The 25,116-nt window shown below is 45.3% G+C and overlaps 2 protein-coding genes across 4 annotated transcripts in view; one reads left to right on the top strand and one right to left on the bottom strand.

Annotated features, from left to right (window-relative positions):
• The window catches only part of LOC101110524 (WAP four-disulfide core domain protein 18-like), a 33,643-nt gene extending 8,527 nt beyond the window's left edge, over positions 1–25,116 (top strand). The window contains exons 2-4 of one of the 3 annotated variants that reach the window (XR_006061087.2): positions 21,730–21,932; positions 23,367–23,515; positions 24,881–25,116. Coding sequence is in view for 1 of the 3 variants with exons in the window: in XM_004013192.6 (XP_004013241.2) it covers positions 22,420–22,504; positions 23,367–23,515; positions 24,881–24,928 (282 nt within the window). In the remaining 2 variants the exon portion in view is untranslated. Of the gene's footprint in view, positions 1–21,729; positions 21,933–22,214; positions 22,505–23,366; positions 23,516–24,880 lie in introns of those variants that run through there. The other 2 variants (XR_006061086.2, XM_004013192.6) reach the window with 2 other exon arrangements.
• Positions 3,909–5,845, bottom strand: LOC114116989 (WAP four-disulfide core domain protein 18-like). The gene is made up of 3 exons (XM_027975490.2): positions 5,743–5,845; positions 4,976–5,124; positions 3,909–4,151 (listed from the first exon to the last, which is right to left on the bottom strand). Exons 1-3 carry the CDS (start codon positions 5,825–5,827, stop codon positions 4,104–4,106), a joined length of 282 nt encoding a protein of 93 aa, XP_027831291.2. The 5' UTR covers positions 5,828–5,845; the 3' UTR covers positions 3,909–4,103.

The raw sequence follows: 25,116 nt of genomic DNA, 5'->3' as shown, positions 1-25,116 counted from the left end.
TGAGTGTAAGGAAGCAGGGGCGAGAGGGAGAACACCTTGTGAATCCCTCCAAATAGTATCTATTACACACTTAAAGTCATGCAGAAAGGCAGCAGGCCCACAAGTGTTAAGGAGATGGTCAGATCTGTGACATCTGACTTTTTAAATTTCATTGTCTCTAACCTAGTAAGGTCTCATGCTATGAACACTGTGTCTTAATGTTCATTCTGGGCTCTTCATAAAACAGGACAAAGATGACAAAGATGCAACATGAACAAGATCTGGGACTAGGGGGCTGAGCAGCAGTTGGATGTTTAAAAGATTTGTCAGGGATGGCAAATGACTCTGTGGAATATGAAATTCCAGGAATAATTGAGTTTCAGCAAATTTAGGAGTCTGAACATACAGGCATCTCATATGCCATTCTGAAAAAGAAAATTAGGAATAAAACTTTGATGGCTGCAAGTATTGATGGGTGGGTTCTGTAGACTGAGTGTTACCAAACCAAAATTTGAGTCTTCTCCCTCGAATGTGGCCTGGATTGTTGTGAAGGAATGTGTAGTGTTTGCTGTAAGATGCCACACAAAGAATTCTGGGACACTGCTACTGCTAAGTCACTTCAGTTATGCCAGACTCTGTGCAACCCCATAGACAGCAGCCCACCAGGCTCCCCCATCCCTGGGATTCTCCAGGCAAGAACACTGGAGTGGGTTGCCATTTCCTTCTCCCATGCATGAAAGTGAAAAGTGAAAGTGAAGTCGCTCAGTCGTGTCCAACTCCTAGCAACCCCATGGACTGCAGCGCTAGTGCTCAAAAAACTTGAACTTCTTGATGGGTTTCAGCAAAGCCTTTTAAAAGGCAAGGTGAGGAGAGTCCCAGGGTATGTGATTGACTCATGCACATTTCTCTGACTGGTTGATGGTGAGGGTGTCACAGGGTTTAACACTGTCAATCCCAAGGTTCCTGTAGGCCTGGGGACTCTGTGCTCATGGTCATTAAGTAATCGACCTATTCCCTTTGGGGATGATTTTAGCTTGTGTAAAACAACTCAAGGAAGGTACATCAGGTACTATTATCTGGGTACTCCATTGTTGTTTAGTCACTAATTTGTATCCAATTCACAAGAGCTAAAGCAGAGGACGGGGGGAAGGTTCTGTACCAGGATGGCTCCCTAAGATCCTGCTCAATTACAGAGCATCTAGGAATTCCCAAGGTCTCCACTCAGGCTTCTCACTTAATTGTTCATTTATGCCTTGGCTGCTGCAGACACCTGATGCCTTCAAATGATAATATGTCATGAGAATTTACTGGATCCCCACGTATGTGATTGTCACTCCAGTCCCAGAAGTCCACTTTTTATAAGGGCATCATCTTGTTTTGTTTTTCACGAAGAAATAAGGTTTTACCCAGACAGTTAAATTGCTCCTCATTAAAATAAATAAATAAATAAATAAATTGCTCCTCATTTCCAGGTGCATGAAAAGCATCTTGGGGATTTTTCAGGACTTCACCATTGCAGAAAAGGGGATCCCTTCCGGGGCCTGAGAGTGGACTCCTGTCCAACACTTGGAAATGAATTGAGGAGACATGTGCCGACAAAGCCAGAGACTTCACTGGAAAGGGGCACCCAGGTGGAGAACCGCAGGGTAAAGGAAACCAGAGAACTGCTCTGCCATGTGACTCGCAGTCTCGAGTTTTATGGTAATGGGGTTAGTTTCCAGATTGTCTCTGGCTAATCATTCCAACTCAGGGTCCTTCCTGATAGTGGAGGCATTGCTCAGCCAAGATGGATTCCAGTGAGGAGGATTTGGGGAGGCCGACAGGATATTTGGACAGGCATCTCCTCCCTCCTTCTGACCTTTTCCGAAATCTTCATGTTGGTGGCAGCTTGTTAATCCTGAGTTCCTTACCAGGCTCTCTTGTTGTAAGATAACTCGTGGCAGTGGTTACTATCTTTCCTGGCCAGGGTGGACAGTTTCAGTCAGTATTTCTCCTAACAACTTCTGCTGAGAGACCTCATACTCCAGATTCTTTCTGGGAATTAAGGCAGAGGTCTCTTTTTCTAAAACTACTTCCTGCTGAGAGTGGGCTTAGACCTGCCTAGCAGGGTAGAAGTCTCTCTCCCCCTGATTCAAAACGAGGTATTCTGGGTCCCAAACCAGCATTCATCCTTGTAGTAACAATGATTTGGCCTGAAATTTTTGGACCTTGTCAGATACAAACCTGGTAAGCAGTCGAAATAGACAGGGTGCCAAATAGGAGGCCTAAAAGGATGATTTTAGTCGGACTCAAGAACAGAAGGCAGAATTTGGGGTGAGGACTGCAAGGGGTATAGCTTTCTTCTGATTGGCTGGTGGTGAGGTAACAGGGTGGTGCTCTAGGAATCTTGCACTCAGCCTGAAGTTATCCTCTTTCTGGTTGAAGGCCTTAGTTCCTGCAGAACTCACAGATATTGTTATGGGTGCTACTTGAGAGGGAATTGGGACCCTACCTCAAGACTATACCACCCTTGACTGCTCCTTCCCTGTTTTTCCCTTCCCTTCCCTGATTAGCGAGTATTTGCAGTTGCCCGATGGAACTCAGAGAACTCAGAGAAGGTCAGGGAGGCTGAATGAAGTGTATACCCAGCAAACAACAGGGGACACAGAAAAGACTTGTACTCTGGACCCTCAAAGAGTTCTGCTCAGTTTCAGTTCAGAGTACTGGGAGGAGATGGCTCTGGCCACCTTCTGCTAAAATGGGGCAGAGTTTTTCCCCAATTTGGAGAATTGACACTGAATTGGAAATATTGCTGAGTTTCAAATCTGGAATGTGAGTCTTGTATTATCTGGGCCTTATCAATTTCTATAGGGAGAAATAGAGTTTTCCCTTAGATATAAAGGCAGTTTATATCTAAGGTGAGAAAAAGGAGAAGTTTACTAAAAAGCACAAACAACTTTCTAGGGATATCTGCACTACCTGAAGGGGAGAAACATAAGTGGAAGTTGTAGGAGGCCATCCTCCAGTATCTTTGCCAGGGAAGGTCATACTTTGACAATCAGAATGGCAGGTAAATGGTGAAATTGATTGGAAACTTTTTAGAGGTATGCTCATGAACCCCCATAAATGACCAAAGGGAAGGGTTTGGGATGAGGATGACCAGACAGTGACAGAAGATTTCAGTGCTAATATGCTTTCGTCCTCTGCACAGACAGGTGAGGCCACATGACATTGGGCTTATGAGACATACAAGAGCAGTGTTGATGACAGGGAGACACAGACACAGAAGACCACATTTCACACTCATCAGGCTAACTGGAGGAATCTTGATGGAAAGAAGTGAACAGAGAACTCAATTCTTGGGAGAGATAAAGTCAGTCCCGTCCATCATTTTTGTTAGAATCTTTGGGAGACTAAGATTTATTTTACGTCTCAGGGAAGCCTGAATGGAAGGTTACATCCTCAGAGTTTATCTCCTAACTGTATCCTAACTTCAAATCACTTTCAGATAGCAGCTGGCACTTCCCAATTCATGTCACCCACATCCCAGGGAACAGGATGACTCTCCCGGAGTTAGGCATCCTGCTAGATGTCGGTGTGCTGCCTTAGAATGGGGTATCCCCACCCTTGCTCCCGCTCCTATTCCTCTGGAGTCTTGCCCTAATACAAGCTGTTGCAATCAGCCTACTAGGTGCTACATACTCATTCATTTTGTTGTTTGACAAAATCATCTTCACAGGACGCTTGAGAAAATATTCTTGAGCCTTCTGCCCTGTCTAGAGACAGAGATGTGGAAGGAGGAAAGGAGCTAGCTAGAGGAACTTGAGTCTGGTCTGTTGGTTTTCTGAGTGCCTTATATTCATGGGCCCACTGCAGAGTACACACATGGTCCTTCTAGCCAAAGAAGATCCACCAGAATGCCTAAATGGAAAGACAGACATAGCCCAAACTATGCCACAGATTTAGTTTATTTTGAACACAAGTTTTTTTAGAAAGCAGCCCCTGCACCATTTTAGATCTTTATCCCCCAGGGCTACAATTCCAGGCAAAAGAAAGAGCAAGCAATGGATATGGAAGTCTTGTTATGCCAAGCATCGAATTCGTGGATTCATAAGAAATCTTCAGGTGCTGTTCTTCAGGCATGCTCAATAACTGTCCAGTCCAGCTTTCCCACGGCCACCAGAGCCAACCTTCTAAAAATACAAATTTGATCATGACATTAACTGGGCTTAGAAACACCCAGCAGTTTACCAAACCCTTCAGCAGGAAGCTGTCTCTCCTCACTGGACTCTGGCATGGATGACCCTCCACCATCCCCCTGAGATGCTGCAACGCTTTCCTACTACCACCACTTCCCCGTCTCCAATGGAAGATCCATACTCCTCCCACCCTCTCAACTGCCCTGCCTTCCTCCTGCTAACTTTCTGCACCCTGTATTCGCTCGCTCAATGTTCTCTACTCTCTGACAACCTTTCCAATCTATCTCCCTCTAGGCAAAGCCCATAACCCTTCTCTTTCTCCCACAGATTGTACAAGAAATCTGTGCAAAGCACTGGTCACCCTACATTTAGATTGTTTATCTATGTCTGTCTCATTTATCCAGTGGTATCTGTCTTTTTGTTTCAATTTCTGCACAATGCATGCCTGACACAGGAGATACTCAATCCCTAGGGATTCCCTTTCCCTTCCTTCCTCCTCCCGGGCTGTTCCATTTTCCAGGAAGAGTTAAATCCCTTTGGTGAGGAAGGAGAAATAAAGTGAGAAAACCTTGGTTAAGAATGACCTGTGAATCTGTATCATGGATACTTGTCTCAACTGAACCCATCAGCGTTGTCCTGGGAGAGGGCTCCTCTTTTAGGACGAGGCCTCAGGTAGTGTGGCCAGCTGTCCGTCTGCCGTGTTTCGAGCCCCTTTCTCTGGGAGTTTTCCAGACTCTCCTGTGCGGTGGACATGTGAGCAAAGTCCACTGGAGAGTTGTGTGCACCCCTTGGCCAGCTCTTGACCGACTTGTACTCACTCTGAAGACAGCAGTTTTGCAGACGTGACCACACCCATTGCTGCAGCATTTCATTCCCTCAGGACAGGAATCATCTCCTGAGCACAGTTCAACACAAATTCCCATAGTACCTTTGGGCACCTCTGGGCAGAATCCAGGTCTCTGTCGTCCTGAAACACAGGATGGTGTTTGGCGTGTGGCGCAGTCGCTGAGACAGGCCTGAGGACGGACGCTGGAGGCCTGATGCCTCCATCACAGGCAGGACTGCTGCCTCTTCCCTTGCTTCCTTTGTGCTCTGGACTCCTCCCCGAGCCTCCACTGCTCCTCTCTCATGAAGCCCACAGTCTGGGCCTTAGGAGAATGCTCTCCTTTCTCTGAAGGCTGCACGGTCTCAGAAGATAAGAAACCTGCACAGTCACAACTCTCTTCTTCCCACCTTAATAGAAGATTCTAGAAAATCCTCTGCTTACAGAGATCACCATCCCCTGTCTCACACATTCCGTTTGTCCCCTGACTTCCTCTGGAGTCCCATACACAAGGCACAGGTCCTAACTAGAGAGAAAACTTACCCTTTACCCCCAATTTCTGATCAGACCCAACCCAGTCTGATAGGGAGAATGGGACACACAGGATGAGTGCTTATTTAGATCAAAGAAAATGCATCTAATCAATGCCAACTCCCCACTCTGTGAGGGGACCTGGTTGCTTCCAGGCAAAACCACCCTCAGGTCTAACACTGGGCTCTGAGCCTTCTCTGCTGTCAGTTAGGGTCCCCTCAGCACCCTCACCTTTGACAAGAGATCCCTGAGCCCAGGCGACCTCCAGCCCCATGACGATGAAAGCCAGCAGAACAAAGATGGTGCCTGTCTTCATGTTGGCCTCTGGTGTGGTGCAGGGGCAGAGCCCAGCTATAATTTATACTCACAGTGTCACCAGAAAGGAGGGTGAGGTGAGTGGCAGTAGAACAAGAAGAGTATTAAAATGTAAGCTCTCAAGGGACTGTCCCAGTATATTCTAGTTTCTTTGTTCTATTTCACAACTGTTTTCCCAGACTAGGAAATGGTTTCTTGGATATGCAAATACCAAACCGGAGAGTTTGGGAACATTTTTTAGCCTTTCTTTCATTGCTTCATCACAACTTGGCTCTGGTTTCCCCGGTGCCTTTAGGAGCCACGGTCAAAGAAAAGAATTTTCTCCATGTAACTTAGAATTTCACAGTGAGAGCTGAAATTTTGAAGCTAGGCATTGTCAGGGCCCATCTGGGGTCTCTAGCAGGTCCAGCTACACAGGATGGTAAATGTGTGCTTTGGAGCCCCTGCTAGGCATGAGGGTGGAATCATAATGGTAGTGAAATCAGTCATCTAAGGGGATGGATGTTGCGAGATCAAAAGCTGGCTGGAGCCGTTGAGAGACATGGTCTATCTTGATGATTGGTGGTCTCTGAGGCTACCTTGCTCCATACCAAGAAGTTCCTGGAGAGAAGGCTGTGTGGGTGACCTACATGAGCAGAGTTCAGTTCAGTTCATTTCAGTTGCTCAGTCGTGTCTGACTCTTTGCGACCCCGTGAATTGCAGCACGCCAGTCCTCCCTGTCCATCACCAACTCCCAGAGTTCACTCACTCTCACGCCCATTGAGTCAGTGATGCCATCCAGCCATCTCATCCTCTGTCGTCCCCTTCTCCTCCTGCCCCCAATCCCTCCCAGCATCAGACTCTTTTCCAATGAGTCAGCTCTTTGCATGAGGTGGCCAAAGTACTGGAGTTTCAGCTTTAGCATCATTCCTTCCAAAGAAATCCCAGGGTTGATCTCTTTCAGAATGGACTGGTTGGATCACCTTGCAGTCCAAGGGACTCTCAACAGTCTTCTCCAACACCACAGCTCAAACGCATCAATTCTTCAGTGCTCAGCCTTCTTCACAGTCCAACTTTCACACCCATGCATGACCACAGGAAAAACCATAGCCTTGACTAGACGGACCTTAGTCGGCAAAGTAATGTCTCTGCTTTTGGATATGCTATCTAGGTTGCTCATAACTTTCCTTCCAAGGAGTAAGCATCTTTTAATTTCATGGATGCAATCACCATCTGCAGTGATTTTGGAGCCCCAAAAAATAAAGACTGACACTGTTTCCACTGTTTCCCCTTCTATTTCCCATGAAGTGATGGGACCAGATGCCATGATCTTCGTTTTCTGAATGTTGAGCTTTAAGCCAACTTTTTCACTCTCCTCTTTCACTTTCATCAAGAGGCTTTTTAGTTCCTCTTCACTTTCTGCCATAAGGGTGGTGTCATCTGCATATCTGAGGTTATTGATATTTCTCCCGGCAATCTTGACTCCAGCTTGTGCTTCTTCCAGTCAGGCGTTTCTCATGATGTACTCTGCATATAAGTTAAATAAGCAGGGTGACAATATACAGCCTTGATACAGCCTTTTCCTATTTGGAACCAGTCTATTGTTCCATGTCCAGTTCTAACTGTTGCTTCCTGACCTGCATACAGATTTCTCAAGAGGCAGATCAGGTGGTCTGATTTTCCCATCTCTTTCAGAATTTTCCACAGTTTATTGCGCTCCACACAGTCAAAGGCTTTGGCATAGTCAATAAAGCAGAAATAGATCTTTTTCTGGAACTCTCTTGCTTTTTCCATGATCCAGCGGATGCTAGCAATTTGATCTCTGGTTCCTCTGCCTTTTCTAAAACCAGATTGAACATCTGGGAGTTCACGGTTCGCATATTGCTGGAGCCTGGCTTGGAGAATTTTGAGCATTACTTTACTAGCATGTGAGATGAGTGCAATTGTGCAGTAGTTTGAGCATTCTTTGGCATTGCCTTTCTTTGGGATTGGAATGAAAACTGACCTTTTCCAGTCCTGTGGCCACTGCTGAGTTTTCCAAATTTGCTGGCATATTGAGTGCAGCACTTTCACAGCATCATCTTTCAGGATTTGAACGAGCTCAACTGGAATTCCATCACCTCCACTAGCTTTGTTCATAGTGATGCTTTAAGGCCCACTTGACTTCACATTCCAGGATGTCTGGCTCTAGGTGAGTGATCACACCATCGTGATTATCTGGGTCATGAAGATCTTTTTTGTACAGTTCTTCTGTGTATTCTTGCCACCTCTTCTTAATATCTTCTGCTTCTCTTAGGTCCATACCATTTCTGTCCTTTATTGAGCCCATCTTTGCATGAAATGTTCCCTTGGTATCTCTAATTTTCTTGAAGAGATCTCGTCTTTCCCATTCTGTTGTTTTCCTCTATTTCTTTGCATTGATCGCTGAAGAAGGCTTTCTTTTATCTTCTTGCTATTCTTTGGAATTCTGCATTCAGATGCTTATATCTTTCCTTTTCTCCTTTGCTTTTCACTTCACTTCCTTTCACAGCTATTCGTAAGGCTTCCCCAGACAGCCATTTTGCTTTTTTGCATTTCTTTTCCATGGGGATTTTCTTGATCCCTGTCTCCTGTACAATGTCATGAACCTCATTCCATAGTTCATCAGGCACTCTATCGATCAGATCTAGTCCCTTAAATCTATTTCTCACTTCCACTACATAATCATAAGGGATTTGATTTAGGTCATACCTGAATGGTCTAGTGGTTTTCCCTGTTTTCTTCAATTTCAGTCTGAATTTGGTAATAAGGAGTTCATGATCTGAGCCACAGTCAGCTCCTGGTCTTGTTTTTGTTGACTGTATAGATCTTCTCCATCTTTTGCTGCAGAGAATATAATCAATCTGATTTTGGTGTTGACCATCTGGTGATGTCTTGCCTGGAAAGTCCCATGGATGGAGGAGCCTGGAAGGCTGCAGTCCATGGGGTCACTGAGGGTCGGACAGGACTGAGCGACTTCACTTTCACTTTTCACTTTCATGCATTGGAGAAGGAAATGGCAACCCACTCCAACATTCTTGCCTGGAGAATCCCAGGGATGGGGGAGCCTGGTGGGCTGCTGTCTATGGGGTCACACAGAGTCGGACACGACTGAAGCCACTTAGTAGCTTAGCAGCATAGAGCTTCTCCATCTTTTGCTGCAGAGAATATAATCAACCTGATTTTGGTGTTAACCATCTGGTGATGTCCATGTGTAGAGTCTTCTCTTGTGTTGTTGGAAGAGGGTGTTTGCTGTGACCAGTGCATTTTCTTGGCAAAACTCTATTAGTCTTTTCCCTGCTTCATTCCGCATTCCAAGGCCAAATTTGCCTGTTATTCCAGGTGTTTCTTGACTTCCTACTTTTGCATTCCAGTCCCCTATAGTGAAAAGGATATCTTTTTTGGGTGTTAGTTCTAAAAGGTCTTGTAGGTCTTCGTAGAACTGTTCAACTTCAGCTTCTTCAGCGTTACTGGTTGGGGTATAGACTTGGATTACTGTGATATTGAATGGTTTGCCTTGGAGACGAACAGAGATCATTCTGTCATTTTGAGACTGCATCCAAGTACTGCATTTCAGACTCTTTTGTTGACCATGATGGCTATTCCATTTCTTCTGAGGGATTCCTGCCCGCAGTAGTAGATATAATGGTCATCTGAGTTAAATTCACCTATTCCAGTCCATTTTAGTTTGCTGATTCCTAGAATGTCGACGTTCACTCTTGCCATCTCTTGTTTGACCACTTCCAATTTGCCTTGATTCACAGACCTGACATTCCAGGTTCCTATGCAATATTGCTCTTTTCAGCATCGGATCTTGCTTCTATCACCAGTCACATCCACAACTGGGTGTTGTTTTTGCTTTGGCTCCATCCCTTCATTCTTTCTGGAGTTATTTCTCCACTGATCTCCAGTAGCATATTGGGCACCTACTGATCTGGGGAGTACCTCTTTCAGTATCCTATCATTTTGCCTTTTCATACTGTTCATGGGGTTCTCAAGGCAAGAATACTGAAGTGGTTTGCCATTCCCTTCTCCAGTGGACCACATTCTATCAGACCTCTCCACCATGACCCACCCATCTTGGGTTGCCCCATGGGCATGGCTTAGTTTCATTGAGTTAGACAAGGCTGTGGTCCTAGTGTGATTAGATTGACTAGTTTTCTGTGAGTATGGTTTCAGTGTGTCTGCCCTCTGATGCTCTCTTGCAACACCTACCATCTTACTTGGGTTTCTCTTACCTTGGGCGTGGGGTATCTCTTCACGGACTCCAGCAAAGCACAGCCGCTGCTCCTTACCTTGGATGAGGGGTATCTCCTCCCACTGCACTTCCTAACCTTCAGTGTGGGATGGCTCCTCTAGGCCCTCCTGCGCCTGCACAGAACTACAGGAGAAAGACACAAAAGCCCCCTCAGGGGCCTGTGGAAGGAGCCCGCCCACTTCCCCATCCCAATTACAAAATCTTTGAGAGAGGCATATGCAGGTAAAAGCTGAATGACCGTGGGAATGAAGAGAAAGCAACTTAATCCTTGGTGGTCAGAGCTCAGACAAGCACCTTAGGACCTCCTGTGGGGAAGCCTGCTACCCAAGAGCAGAGAAAGACTAAGCCAGCCAAGAAAGGAGGACTCAGCCTGTCCGTCCCAGGCAGAGAGCTCACATTAGCATCTGGGAATCTCAGCATGTTCAAAGGGTACAAGCCCCCAGCAATGACTCCTGGGTCTGAAGGAGGGACCAGGGTTCCCAGGGAGGGAACTCAGTCTGGGGTGGAGATCAATGGCCCCATGCAGCACAGCAAAGGGGAAGCCCTAATCCAAACCCAAGATGGCTGGCCGGACCCCAGGATGCTGTATTCTGTAGCCGTGACTGTGGGGCTTATGGACATGGGGAGAGGGGAGGAGAGGGTGAGACGCATGGAGAGAATAACATGGAAACTTACATTACCTTATGTAAAATAAATAGCCAGTGGGAATTTTCTATATGGCTCAGGAAACTCAAGCAGGGGCTCTGTATCCACCTAGAGAGGCGGGATGGAGCGGGAGATGGGAGGGAGGTTCAAAGGGAGGGGATGTATGTGTACCCATGGCTGATCCAGGTTGAGGTTTGGGTCTGTTCTTTGTTGTGGTATGTGGGCTTCTCACTGCGGTGGCTTCTCTTGTTGCAGAACATAGGCTGTAAGCACACGGGCTTCAGTAGTTGTGGTTCATGGGCTCAGTTGCTCTGTGGCAGGCAGAACCTTCCTGGACCAGGGATTGAACCTTCGTCCCCTGCATTGGCAGGCAGATTCTTATCTCCTACTAATCTATTCTTGAATGAGACTTGAAGATATGGCTTTTCTGGTAAGGCGGGGGTGAGAAGAAGGTGATTCCAGACAGGTAGTGGGATGACTGAGGAAGTGAAATCTTAAACTCAGATACGAAACATGACTAAGTGACTAATACAGGTGTTACAAGGCATGGAATAGAGTTCCCTGTGCTATACAGTAGGTCTTTGCTGTTTATCTGTTTTATATACAGTAGTCTGCATCCGTTAATCTTAACCTCCTAATTTCTCTCTCCCCTCTTAAGTTTTTAATGGACTAGTTGAAGCTTCTAGTCCCATCCTCCCCTTGGGATGTATCTCAGTTGGGAATATGAGGCAGTGAATACTCAGCACAGAAAAGGAATTTAACTAGAGATATTGTATAACACAATAGAATCAGCTTGTTATTGTAGTACTTTGAGTTTCCAATATGAAGCAAAGCATAATTAAGGCCTGTAATGTCTTGCTGAATAGGCATTGCAAGAACAGATGCTGCAAGATTATTAAAGAGAGACTCTGTACAATAATAATGGCAATACTTGACCTTTATTAAGCATGAAATTGTCTGGCAGGTCCTGTGCTTGTACTTTATATGAATCATCTCACTGAAGGCTCACAAGCCTGTGGAGCTGCTTCCATGGGCATCCCCATGTCACAAAGGAATAAAGCGAAATTCAAAGAATGTCATTCCTTGTAAACACTTCAAACCCATGATGGAGCACTGATGTGGAATTTCCCATGGCAGTGTTAGAGGACTTGGCCGACTTGGCCAGGCAAAACAGTAGTCCCTTGCATGAGTTATCTTAACAACAGGAGGTACTGGTAAGGAACTCAGAATTATAAGCTACCACTAACTGGAAGAATTTAGGAAAGGTCAAAAGGAGAGATGACATGCCAGTCCAAATGTCCTGCTAACCTCCCAGAATCCTTTTCACTGGAATCCATCTTGGCTGTTCGAGGCACGCACCACCAGGAAGGACTCTGAGTCAGAATGATTAGCCAGAGACAACCCAGAAACTAACCCCATTACCATAAAATCTGAGATTGGGAGCCAGTTCCCTGGGTTCTCTTGCCCTTTGGCTCTGTATCTGGGTGTCCTTTTCCAATAAAGACTTGCTTTGTCAGCATTTGTGCCTCCTCAGATAATTTGTTTCTGAATGTTAAATAAGAGCCCACTCTCAGACCCTGGAAGAGGTTTCCCTTCCTGCAACAAATGGCGACTCTGGTGGGATCTCTTCTTCACTAAAACTGACATCCTGACCACTTGGGGTACTCGGAGACCAGCTCACCCACTGGTGGACCAGACCCAGGGGCCACAACTGGGGCCATTTTGTCCCTGATCTCCTCCTGATGTGGATGACTGGCCAGGGTGCCTTGACCAGGGAAGGGACAGGAGATTGTATTGACCTCTTTCCCCTTCCCTCTCTCTTCCTCGTTTCAATCCCTCCTATCCTCCTATTTTTTCTTCTGTCCTGGTCCTGGACACAGGGGTCTGGTTGAAGGGCCTCCGCCTGATCTGAGGGTTGACACCTGATCACCTCTGGTGGGCAGAGAACTCTGACTCTGGTTCAGGTCTGGTATCTGGCCTCTAGTTTCTGGTAGGGTTGGGTTCCCATCCTCCCTTCCTGGAAGCCCAGGGGAAAGTCTCATAACACCTGGGCACCTGCAAGTGACCAACAGGTGTCTGTAAGGGCACCCCCTTAGTTCTTCCACCACCCCCCTCTTCTTTCAATGTGACCTCATTTCCTCCCTTTGAAATCTTGAAGACCTGAGATATTTCCATATACTCTGTTCATACTTGGATCTGAAGTTCGTGTCTCTGAAGGAGGTTTCCTGAGAGACTGCAATCTCTCATTTTAGGAAATGTTTGATGAGGACAGCCGGATCTGTGTGTATTTTATACTTTGAGTTCTGTGTTGTGATTTGTGATGGCCATTTTACCTTGTGACATGGGGTAATATTGTGTGGTCACCAATTTTGTTTTGACATAAGATAAAGTTAGTTTAGATAAAACTCTTAAAAACTGGTTTCAAAACTAGTTTTTTCTGCATATACAGGTAGTAAAAGCAAGCTTGATCAAACGCTTTCTGACCCTGAGGGAACAAGTCCTAGTAGATTGAGGAATGAGAAAGTACTAAAAAGAGTTGTGTATGATCAGGGTTTTCTAAGATTGATTGAATTTAGCTGGGTAAATGGATTTTGTTAGGAATGGGCTAGAACAAGACTGGATTTGGTTTCTCCCTCCAAAGTATTCTAGAAATACTGCTTTTGACAACAGATATTGTGTTTATTTGCCTCTAAATGATTTGCTTTGCTTTTGCAATCTCTTGTTACTTTCAATAAGGAATAAGTATTGTCTCACAGTGACTAAAGATCTTATTTGACCATGTGCTTTGAAAACTTTTTGACAAGTGTCCCAAATTCCAAATTTCAATGAAAGTTCTTTTGATTTCCAAGTAAATTTGGGATAATTTAGAAGGCCTCTGAAGTATCTTGCATACTGGACTGGATGTATCACAAGCAGGAACCAGTATTGCCAGGAAAAATCACTCTAAAGGCAGAAAGTGAAGAGGAACTAAAGAACCTCTTGATGAGAATCAAAGAGGAGAGTGAAAAAGCTGGCTTGAAACACAATATTAAAAAAAATTAAGATCATGGCATCCAGTCTCATTCAGTTCAGTTCAGTTCAGTTCAGTCGCTCAGTCGTGTCCGACTCTTTGCGACCCCATGAGTCACAGCACGCCAGGCCTCCTGTCCATCACAACTTCCGGAGTTCACTCAAACTCATGTCCATAGAGTCGGTGATGCCATCCAGCCATCTCATCCTCTGTCGTCCCCTTCTCCTCCTGTCCCCAATCCCTCCCAGCATCAGACTCTTTTCCAATGAGTCAACTCTTCGCATGAGGTGGCCAAAGTACTGGAGTTTCAGCCTCAGCATCAGTCCTTCCAATGAACAACCAGGACTGATCTCCTTCAGAATGGACTGGTTGGATCTCCTTGCAGTCCAAGGGACTCTCAAGAGTCTTCTCCAACACCACAGTTCAAAAGCATCAATTCTTCGGTGCTCAGCTTTTTTCACAGTCCAACTCTCACATCCATGCATGACCACTGGAAAAACCATAGCCTTGACTAGACAGACCTTTGTTGGCAAAGTGATATCTCTGCTTTTGAATATGCTATCTAGGTTGGTCATAACGTTCCTTCCAAGGAGCAAAAGTCTTTTAATTTCATGGCTGCAATCATCATCTGCAGTGATTTTGGAGCCGCCCAAAATAAAGCCTGACACTGTTTCCACTGTTTCCCCATCTATTTCCCATGAAGTGATGAGTTCCTCTTCACTTTCTGCCATAAGGGTGGTGTCATCTGCATATCTGAGGTTATTGATCTTTTTCCCGGCAATCTTATGGCAAATAGAAGGGGAAGAAATGGAAGCAGTAACAAATTTTATTTTCTTGGGCTCCACAATCACTGCAGACAGTGACTGCAGCCATGAAATTAAAAGACACTTATTCCTTGGAAGAAAAGCTATGACAAACCTAGACAGCATATTAAAAAGCAGAGACATCACTTTACTGACAAAGGCTAGGAATGGTCTTGGGGATGGAGTGGTAGCACCCAGAGGCAGGTACACAAAAATTTTGTGAGTTACACTTTAAAATTCATTTTCCCTTTCAGATCTTGAATGTTCATGAACTGATCAATGATACCAAGTATAGAACTAATCATAGTCTAAACTATGATTTTTTTCAGTAGTCAAGTACAGATGTGAGAGTTGGACCATAAAGAAGGCTCAGCACTGAAGAATTAATGCTTTCAAGTTGTGGTGCTGGAGAAGGCTCCTGAGAGTACCTTGGACAGCAAGGAAATCAAACCAGCCAATCCTAAAGGAAATCAACCCTGAATATTCATTGGAAGGACTGATGCTGATGCTGATGCAAAGGGCCAACACATTGGAGAAGACCCTGATGGTGGGAAAGGTTGAGGGCATGAGGAGAAAGGGTGACAGAGGATGAGATGATTGGATGAGATCACTGACTCAACGGACATGAGTCTGAGCAAACTCCGGGAGGTAGTGAAGGAGAGGGAAGCCTGGTGTGCTGTGGTCCATGGGGTCACAGAGTCAGACACAGCTTAGCAGCTGAAAAACAACAAGTTGTAAAGAGGAGTATTCAATGAGGATTACTTGGTTCTTGTGCTTGTGCTTGCTTGAGCTCAGTTGTGTTTGACTCTTTGCAACCCCATGAACTCTAGCCTGTCGGGCTCCTCTGACCATGGGATTTCCCAGGCAAGAATACTGGAGTGGGTTTCCATTTCCTACTCCAGGGATTTTCTGGACCCAGGGATTGAACCCACATCTCTTGTGTCTCCCCATTGCGCCAATAGGTTAAGTTAAATATAATCATTCATAATTCTGGTTACTATAACCAAGTTTCTTTATTGATTACACTGTAATCAGGTGTTTAACCATGACTTTTAAGTCTTTCATCCTTTATAGACACTTTTGTGGGCTTCCCTGGTGACTCAGATGGTAAAGAATCTGCCTGCAATGCGGGAGACTCAGGTTGGATCCCTGGGTTGGAAAGATCGCCTGGAGAAGGGAATGGCAACCCACTCCAGTGTTCTTGCCTGGAGAATTCCATGGATGGAGGAGCCTGATGGGCTCAAGTCCATGGACTCGCAAAGAGTTGGGCACGACTGAGCAACTAACACATTCACATTCACGTTCGTACTCTGATGCTGTTTCGAAAAGCACTTCCTCATTAAGAGATTCATAGAAAGGTTATGGAAGCACTTCCGACAGTTCCACATCAAGATGATGGCTACATGAGAACTCCAGCCCATACAGATTAAAACACGCAGCTGTCCTACCCCTGGGGCCCCTAGATCAGGCACCCAGAGATTTTCACTCCTTCACAGGCAGTGTTGATGCCCTTCTGCTTCCCGTAAGAGTACGGGAGTAAAGTTTCTGAGGGGGGAATGAAACAGGAGAGAAGGGGGCAGGGCACAATGTTTAAAAGGACATCCACAGGATATGATGATACTGGTAGAACCAACTAGGGCCAAGATGGCAGAGTTGACTTCCACTAGACCTTGAGCCTCCGGAGAAAGGGATGGCACCCTACTCCAGTACTCTTGCCTGGAAAATCCCATGGACGGAGGAGCCTGGTAGGCTGCAGTCCATGGGGTCGGGAAGAGTCGGATACGACTGAGTGACTTCACTTTCACTTTTCACTTTCCTGCATTAGAGAAGGAAATGGCAACCCACTCCAGTGTTCTTGCCTGGAGAATCCCAGGGACGGGGGAGCCTGGTGGGCTGCCATCTATGGGGTCGCACAGAGTCGGACACGACTGAAGCGACTTAGCAGCAGCAGCAGCAGCAGCAGACCTTGAGCCTCAGTTTATGCTCACTGTAACATATCAGCAAGCTAACTTACATACCCACCAGCGCTGGCTAAGTGAATAACCACAGTTTCACAGTGGTTATGATTCTATCTGACAGTGTTCTAAACTTGGGATATTTTTAACAAAACTTCCTGAATCAAATTCTAACGAAGTCCTCTTGACTTCTAGCTAACTTTGGGATGCTTTGACAGGCCACCGAAACATCCCAAAGAGATTTATTAAATTAATTAGGTTCATTTGATATGTTAAGTTACATGGAAAGCATTACCAAATGAGTAATAAATAGCCTTAGGTTATATTGTATGGAAAATGTTACTAATATAAACATTCTAAAAATTATATGAAGTTCCAAAAATTCTGACATGTCCTGGTAAAATGTTATTGGTCATAATTCTAGTTATTATCTGCAAGTGTTGTTTGTCACAGAAGTAATCAATTTACTTTGCCAATTGCATTGTAATCAGATTTTAAAGATGCCTTCTTCAGTCTTTTCTCATTATAGACAGTTATGATCTTATTCTGATGCTTTTGAAAAAGTGCTTCTTTGTCAGGAAGATTTATAGAAAGGACTTCTGGATAAATACAGCTTTCAGACCATAGTGCTAAACTGTATCAGATGCCCTCACGACTTGCAACCAGGGAAGTATGCATACTGGAAAAGACATAATTTAAAGGACCATCTCCAGCTTGGATGGAAGGACCCTTATCTGTCTCTAAGGCACTCTTATATCATGCACAGTGAAACTGAAGGAAATTGACTCTTGAATTAATTTCCACTCACAAAGGGCCCTTGCACTGGACTTGCCTATAGAGAGAAAGACTGACTTCAAAATTACTTTAAAGTGACTCGCAAACAGAGGAGAAACTCCACTCACACCAGGATGAGAAGAAGACACTCTCAGAAGCAGACAGCTCCCCCAAGATCCTCAGCCTGACTTGCGTGATCATTTATAAGGTTTTCTTGACTTCTTGGACCCTTGTATATGAATCAAATGTTTTTCCATCATAGGCCTGATCCCATGCTAGTTTTAGAAATCAATCTAATTGTTGGGTTTCTGCCCAATTACTTATGTCTAGTACTTCTGAGTTTCCTTGGTGAATTTCTCCACTCCAAGGCTTTAATTGGTTGGCCTTGATGAAATTTACCTCAAAAAATTATAGTCATGTTCAGATCACTCTGATATCACTAGATGGAATCATTTCACCTAGCCAATTAATAATGTCTGCTCTGACCCTGGCCATAAATATGAGTTTTCTTCTGTCTGATTTCTCAAACTATATCAGAGCAACAAGCAAAATTTCAGCCAAAGAATACAATTTCTCACAATTATGGGATGGGTTTTTGTAGAGAACACCAGGCTGTGTAATTTAAGTGTAAAGTCTCCTCTATGTTGGGAGGAATTAAATCACATTAAAGATAATCAATGTAGTAACACCAGAAAACTGGGTTGTGTGTCTTATGGACAATGCCAAAATACAATTTGCCTGAAAGGTATGGATTGGTAGAGAACAGTCTAAGTCAAACGACCTGGGATACACTCAGTTCATTTCAGTTCAGTCGCTTAGGCATGTCCGACTCTTTGTGACCCCATGAATCACAGCACACCAGGCCTCCCTGTCCATCACCAACTCCTGGAGTTCACCCAAACTCTTGTCCATAGAGTTGGTGATGCCATCCAGCCATCTCATCCTCTGTCGTCCCCTTCTCCTCCTGTCCCCAATCCCTCCCAGCATCAGGGTCTTTTCCAATGAGTCAACTCTTCGCATGAGGTGGCCAAAGTATAGGAGTTTCAGCTTCAGCCTCAGTCCTTCCAATGAACATCCAGGACTGATCTCCTTTAGGATGGACTGGTTGGATCTCCTTGCAGTCCAAGGGACTCTCAAGAGTCTTCTCCAACACTACAGTCCAAAAGCATCAATTCTTCGGCACTCAGCTTTCTTCACAGTCCAACTCTCACATCCATATATGACCACTGGAAAAACCATAGCCTTGACTAGATGGACCTTTGTTGGCAGAGTAATGTCTCTGCTTTTGAATATGCTATCTAGGTTGGTCATAACTTTCCTTCCAAGGAGTAAGTGTCTTTTAATTTCATGGCTGCAGTCACCATCTGCCGTGATTTTGGAGACCAAAAAGATAAAGTCTGACACTGTTTCCCCATCTATTTGCCATGAAGTGATGGGACCAGATGCCATGATCTTAGTTTTCTAAATGTTGAGCTTGAAGCCAACTTTTTAACTCTCCTCTTTCACTTTCATCAAGAGGCTTTTAGTTCCTCTTCACTTTCTGCCATAAGGGTGGAGTCATCTACATATCTGAGGTTATTGATATTTTTCCCGGCCATCTTGATTCCAGCTTGTGCTTCTTCCAACCCAGTATTTTTCGTGATGTCCTCTGCATATAAGTTAAATAAGCAGGGTGACAATATACAGTCTTGATGTACTCCTTTTCCTGATTTGGAACCAGTCTGTTGTTCCATGTCCAGTTCTAACTGTTGCTTCATGGACTACACCTAATGGAAGTTCTTGGCTTAATTCTTCCTCATGACTGTAATAATACTGCTAGCTATGTCATTTGTATTTCACCCATTTTACAAAATAGCTGCTTCTTGCATCATCAAATGTGTGACTGAGCTTCTGATAAAATAATAAATAGTTTCATATAAAATCAGTAGTTATAATTGTGTGTTAATAGATATGGGAAGAAGGAACAAGAGATAATATTTTCCTGGACCATAAGAGGCTAATATAGACAGGTGGTCTAGAGAATTTAGGGTACTGGTTTATAGTAACAGTGCATTGAGTGGTCTATCAGGGAAATCTTTGCCAGACCTGGGAATGAGCATTCTCAACACCATGGGAGAAAATAGTCACGAAAGGCAGGCCCCCAAATTTATGATCATGAAGGGGTCATGCCAGCTGGAAACTGGCACTTGCCATCTACCGCTGCAAAGATTAACTTATGATCATTGCAGCTTCTGACCTTCGACACCCCTGAAAGGAGTTCAGTGTGGAGATCAGGAATGAGGCCCTCTGTGCTCTGGGAAAAGCCAGCAGAATTGGCCTTCAGATAGTTAAACATTTTCAGGAGGCTATTTTATGGGTCCGACTTCTTGCATCTTCTCATACCTAGAGAAATACCAACATTGTTAATGGTGACATCTGCTTTGGCTATTAAGGATACTATTACAATTGAAAGTCAAAATGGAGTAGCTATAGCTCAGACATCCAAGGAAATTTCTAGGTGACACTATGAGTGCGATTTCAGAAAAGTTCTTGTATTGCTAAGAAGCTGAGTTTTCTAAGCTATGTCAGTCTTGGGTGCCACCAGACAGTCTCAGAATGATGTCTGCTGGCAGCTGGCAACTTTACTTTTTAAAGTTTTCCTCTTGTAACTATTACATTTCTGCTGCTGCTAAGTTGCTTCAGTCATATCTGACTCTGTGTGACCCCACAGACGGCAGCCCACCAGGCTCCCCTGTCCCTGGGATTCTCCAGGCAAGAAATTACATTTCTATATAAAGGAAATTGCTTTAGATTGTACATTAAGGAAAACAACAGACATGTGTGATGACCAAAAGCACCTGTTATCTATATGTTGATATCACGTTAAAGTTGAAACCTACTTCGATAAAACTAGATAACTGGTTACTTGGCTACAAGTGCCCCCAAAGTGCCAGGTCCAGACTGGGTTTCAGGCTTAGTCTTCTGAAAAGGAAGGAGATTTATTTTGTCTATTAAAATTCTAGTTATTACTCCTCCAACTACTTCTGATTGGGTCTGTTACATCAAAATGGCAGACCAAGGGACTGAGACTTTAATTAAACAAGACTCAGATCCGGGACTTGGAACTCAGACATATTTTGAATTCAGTGTCTATTCTCCAAATTGAGGCAGAACTGTGCTCCATTTTGACAGGAAGTTATCAGAACTATAGTTGCTCAGTTCTCTGAATTAAAACTGAGCAGGACTCTGGGACTCTGGAGTACAAATCCTTTCTGTGTCCCATTTCTTGTTTGTAGGATATAAGCTTTATTCTGCCTCCTTGGCACCCCACTCCAGCACTCTTGCCTGGAAAATCCCATGGACAGAGGAGCCTGGTGGGCTGCAGTCCATGGGGTCGAGAAGAGTCGGACATGACTGAGCGACTTCACTTTCACTTTCCACTTTCATGCATTGGAGAAGGAAATGGCAACCCACTCCAGTGTTCTTGCCTGGAGAATCCCAGGGACGGGGGAGCCTGGTGGGCTGCCGTCTATGGGATCTCATAGAGTCAGACACGATTGAAGCGACTTAGCAGCAGCACTAGCAGTGACCTTCTCTGAGTTCCAAAGGGCAGATTCAGACAATTACTAATCAGGGAAGGGAGGGAATGCAGAAACAGAGGAGGAGCAGTCAGGTGGTTCTTACTTGGGGGCAGGTCCTGGTTCCTACTCAAGGAATATGCATAACAATATCTTTGAGCTTTTCTGCTGAACTTGAGCCCTCACCCAGGTCGGGGATGGTAACTTTAGGCTGAATGCAAGATTCCTGGGGCACCAACCTGTTACCTCAAGAGCGACCAATCAGAAGAAAGTCACACATCCTGCAGTCCTCACCCCAAATTTTACCTTCTTTTTCTGGGCCCAGTGATGACTATCCTGTTAGCCCTCCTGTTTGGCCCCTGTTTCATCTCCGACAGTTTCAGGCTAAATTGCTATTACTATGAGGGTGAATGCTAGTTTTTAGGCAGGACTATACCCATTCTCCAGAGAAAGCAATGGCACCCCCCTCCAGTACTCTTGCCTGGAAAATCCCATGGGCGGAGGATCCTGGTAGGCTGCAGTCCATGGGGTCGCTAAGAGTCAGAAACGACTGAGTGACTTCACTTTCGCTTTTCACTTTCCTGCATTGGAGAAGGAAATGGCAACTCACTCCAGTGTTCTTGCCTGGAGAATCCCAGGGACAGGGATCGCATGGTAGGCTGCCGTCTATGGGGTCGCATGAAGTCAGACACGACTGACGTGACTTAGCGGCGGCAGCAGCAGCAGCAGCATACCCATTCTCAGCTGCAAGTAGTTACGGAAGAAAGAAACCTCCACCCCAATTCCTAAGAAGTATCTTGAGTATGAAGTCTCTCAGGGAAGAGTCATTAGGGAAATGTTGGCTGAAATCACCCACCCTAGCCATGCACTATAGTAACCATTTGCATGACTTGTTTTACGACAGGAGGTCCTGGTAAGGAACAAGGAACTAACACACCATCACCAAAAGGGCGAATTCGGGAAAAGACACCGAGGCACCATAAGTCCTACCTACCTCCCAGAATCCTCCTCACTGAAATTCATCTTGTATCACCAGGAAGAAGCTGGAGTCAGAATGATTGGCCAGACCATCTGGAAACTCACCCCACCACCATAGATCCCAGGACTGTGAGTCAAGTGGCAGAGCAGAGATCCTGGGTTCCCTTATCCTCTTGCTCTACACCTGGGCATCACTTGCCCATAAAGTCTCTTGCTTTGCCAGCATGTGTGTCTCCTCAGACAATTCATTTTCAAGTATTAGACAAGAGCTCACTTTCAGACCCTGGAAGTGGTCCCCCTTCCTGCAACACTTGAACCACAGTTCCTCAAAGGCACCGGGGAAACCAGGGCCAAGTTGTGATGGACTAATAAATGACGGGTTAAAAGGTATTCCCAAACTCTCCAGTTTGGTATTTGCATATCCAAGAAACCATTCCCAAGTCTAAAACCAGTTGTGAAATAGAACAATAAATTAGAGCTTCTGAGGGCACTCTCTGGAGAGCTTCTGTTTGATACTCTTCCTGCTTTACTGCCTCCTGCCCCACCCTCCTTTCTGATGACACTGAGAGTATAAACTGGGGCCGGCATCTGCCCCTACATCACACCAGAGGCCAACATGAAAACAGGCACCATTTTCGTTCTGGTGGCTTTCATCATCATGGGGCTGGAGGGGGCCTGTGCTCAGAGACCTCCTATCAAAGGTAAGGGTGCTGAAGTGAATCCTCCCTGGCAGCAGAGAAGGCTCAGAGCCCAGTGTTAGACTTGGAGACAGTTTGGCCTGGAAGCATCCGTGCCCCCAGTGCAGAGGGGAGAGTCAACATTGATCAGACTAATTTCTTTTAATCTAAATGAGCATTTACCCTGTTTCCAATTCTCTTTATCAGATTGGGTTGGATTTGATTACCAACCCATCTGTTGGTAAAATAGATAAATAGATAGCCAATGGGGATTCGATCTATGACTCAGGGAATTCAAACCAGGCTCTGTTACAATCTAGAGGGGTGGGGACGGGTAGGGAGGTTCAAGACAGAGCGGGCATATGTATACCTATTGCTAACTCATGTTGATTTTTGGCAGAAACCAACACGATACTGTAAAGCAATTATCCTTCAATCAAAAAGAAATAATTTAATTTTTAAAAAAAGTTGTGGGTAAAGTGTAAGGTTCTCTCTAGTTAAGACACGTGCCTGAAAGTGGGACTCCATAGCAACCTGCAGAAAAACACAGGGTGTGTGAGTGGAGAGAGAAATCTCTGTAAGCAGGGACTTCTCTAAGATCTTCTTACAAAGCAAGAAAAAGAGGGCTATGACTGTACAGGTTTCTTGTCTTCTGAGTCTGTGTAGCTTTGGGGGCAGAAGAACTCTCTCTGAAGGCACAGACTCTGGCCTTACGAGTGAGAGAGGAGCAGTGGGGGCTGAAGGAGGAGTCCAGAGCACAAAGGAAGCAACGGAAGAGGCGGGAGTCCTGCCAGTGACGAGGGTTTCAGATTCTCAGCCTCAGTTCTCAAACCTGTCTTAGTCTGCATTCCAGGCTCCACAAAAACCACCCTGTTTTTTGTTTCAGGACAGCAGAGACCTGGATTCTGCCCAGAGGTGCCCAAAGATTCTCCGGGGATTTGTCTTCATGGGTGCTCAGGAGATGATTCCTGTCCCAAGGGAATGAAATGCTGCAGCAATGGATGTGGCTACATCTGCAAAAAGCCTGTCTTCAAGGTGAGTACAAATCAGCCAAGAGCTGGCCAAGGCTGCCAACAGCACCCCAGTGGACTTTTCTGGAACAGAGGGCTGCTCACATGTCCACTGCACATGGGAATCTGGAAAACTCCGAGAGAAAGGGGCTGGAGACAGCTGGCTGCATCATCTAAGGCCTCCTCCTTGAAGAGGAGCCCTATCCCAGGAGAGCCCTGATGAGTTCAGATGAGATATGTATCCTTGACCCTAGATGCACAGGTCATTTTAAAAATACATATTTATTTATTTATTTTGGCTGCATCGAGTCAATTACCACATGTAGGATTTTTGTTGCGGTGTTTGGGCTTCTCTCTTGTAGCATGCCAGCGCAGTTTCCCCAGGGCATGTGGGATCTTAGTTCCCCAACCAGAGATCAAACCTTGGTCCCCTCCATTGGAAGTTGGATTCTTAACCACTGAACCACCAGGGAAGTCTTTCACAGGTTACTCGTAACCAAGGGCATCCCACTTTCCTTCTCTCCCCACCTCCCGCAAAGGGGCTAAAGTTTTCCTGGAAATGGGTCATCCTTGGAGGAGGAAGGAAGGGAAGGGGAACCCCATGGGACAGAGTATCTCCTGTGTCAGGCAGGTGTGGTGCTAGAGTTGCAACAAAAAGACAAGAACAGGGTGAGAGAGACATAGCTAGATAAATAATTACAGCCTAGTGTGCAGAGTGCTTTAGGTACAGCTTGCCTAGATCTGTGGGAGCAAAGAGAGAAGTCATTGGCTTTGCCTCGAGGGAGAGGATTGGGAAAGTTGTCTGAGAGTGGAGAACATTGAGGGAGCATAAAGGATGCAGAAATTAGCTGGAGGAAGACAGGGCAGTTGAGAGGGTGGAAGGAGTATGGGTCCTCCACTGGAGATGGGGAGGTGATGGTGGTAGAAAGAGGTTGTAGATCTCGGAGGGATGGTGGAGGCCATCCATGCCAGAGTCCAGTGAGGAGAGAGAGGTTCCTGCTCAAGGGTTTGGTAAACTTCTGGATGTTTCTAAGCACAGTTAAGTGAACGTGAAAGTCGCTCAGTCGTGTCTGACTCTTTGCGACCCCATGGAATAGTCTATGGAATTCTCCAGGCTAGAATAATAGATGGGGTAGCAGTTCACTTCTTCAGGGGATTTTCCAACCCAGGGATCAAATCCAGGGATCCCACACTGCAGGCAGATTCTTTACCAGCTGAGCCACCAGGGAAGCCCAAGAATACTGGAGTGGGTAGCCTATCCCTTCTCCAGTGGCTCTTCCCAACCCAGGAATTGAACTGGGGTCTCATGCATTGCAGGCAGATTCTTTACCAGCTGAGCTCCCAGGGAAGCCCATGCATAGTTAACATCATGATAAAATCTGTATTTTAGAAGGGTGACTCTGGCGACCGTGGGAAAGCTGGACTGGAGGTTTACTGAGCATGCCTGGAGACCAGTGCTAGAAGATTTCTCATGAATCCATGAATTCGATGCTTGGCATGGTGACAGAACACTCCTGGCTATTTCCTATTCCTGGAATTGGAGCCCTGGAAGATGAAGATCTAAAATGGTGGAATGATTGCTTTCTAAAGAGCTTATGTCCAAAATAAACTGTCTCTATGGCATTA

Source organism: Ovis aries, chromosome 11, assembly GCF_016772045.2.
Source record: "Ovis aries strain OAR_USU_Benz2616 breed Rambouillet chromosome 11, ARS-UI_Ramb_v3.0, whole genome shotgun sequence".
NCBI classification, from domain to species: domain Eukaryota; kingdom Metazoa; phylum Chordata; class Mammalia; order Artiodactyla; family Bovidae; genus Ovis; species Ovis aries.
This window is presented reverse-complemented; position numbering and strand designations above follow the sequence as displayed.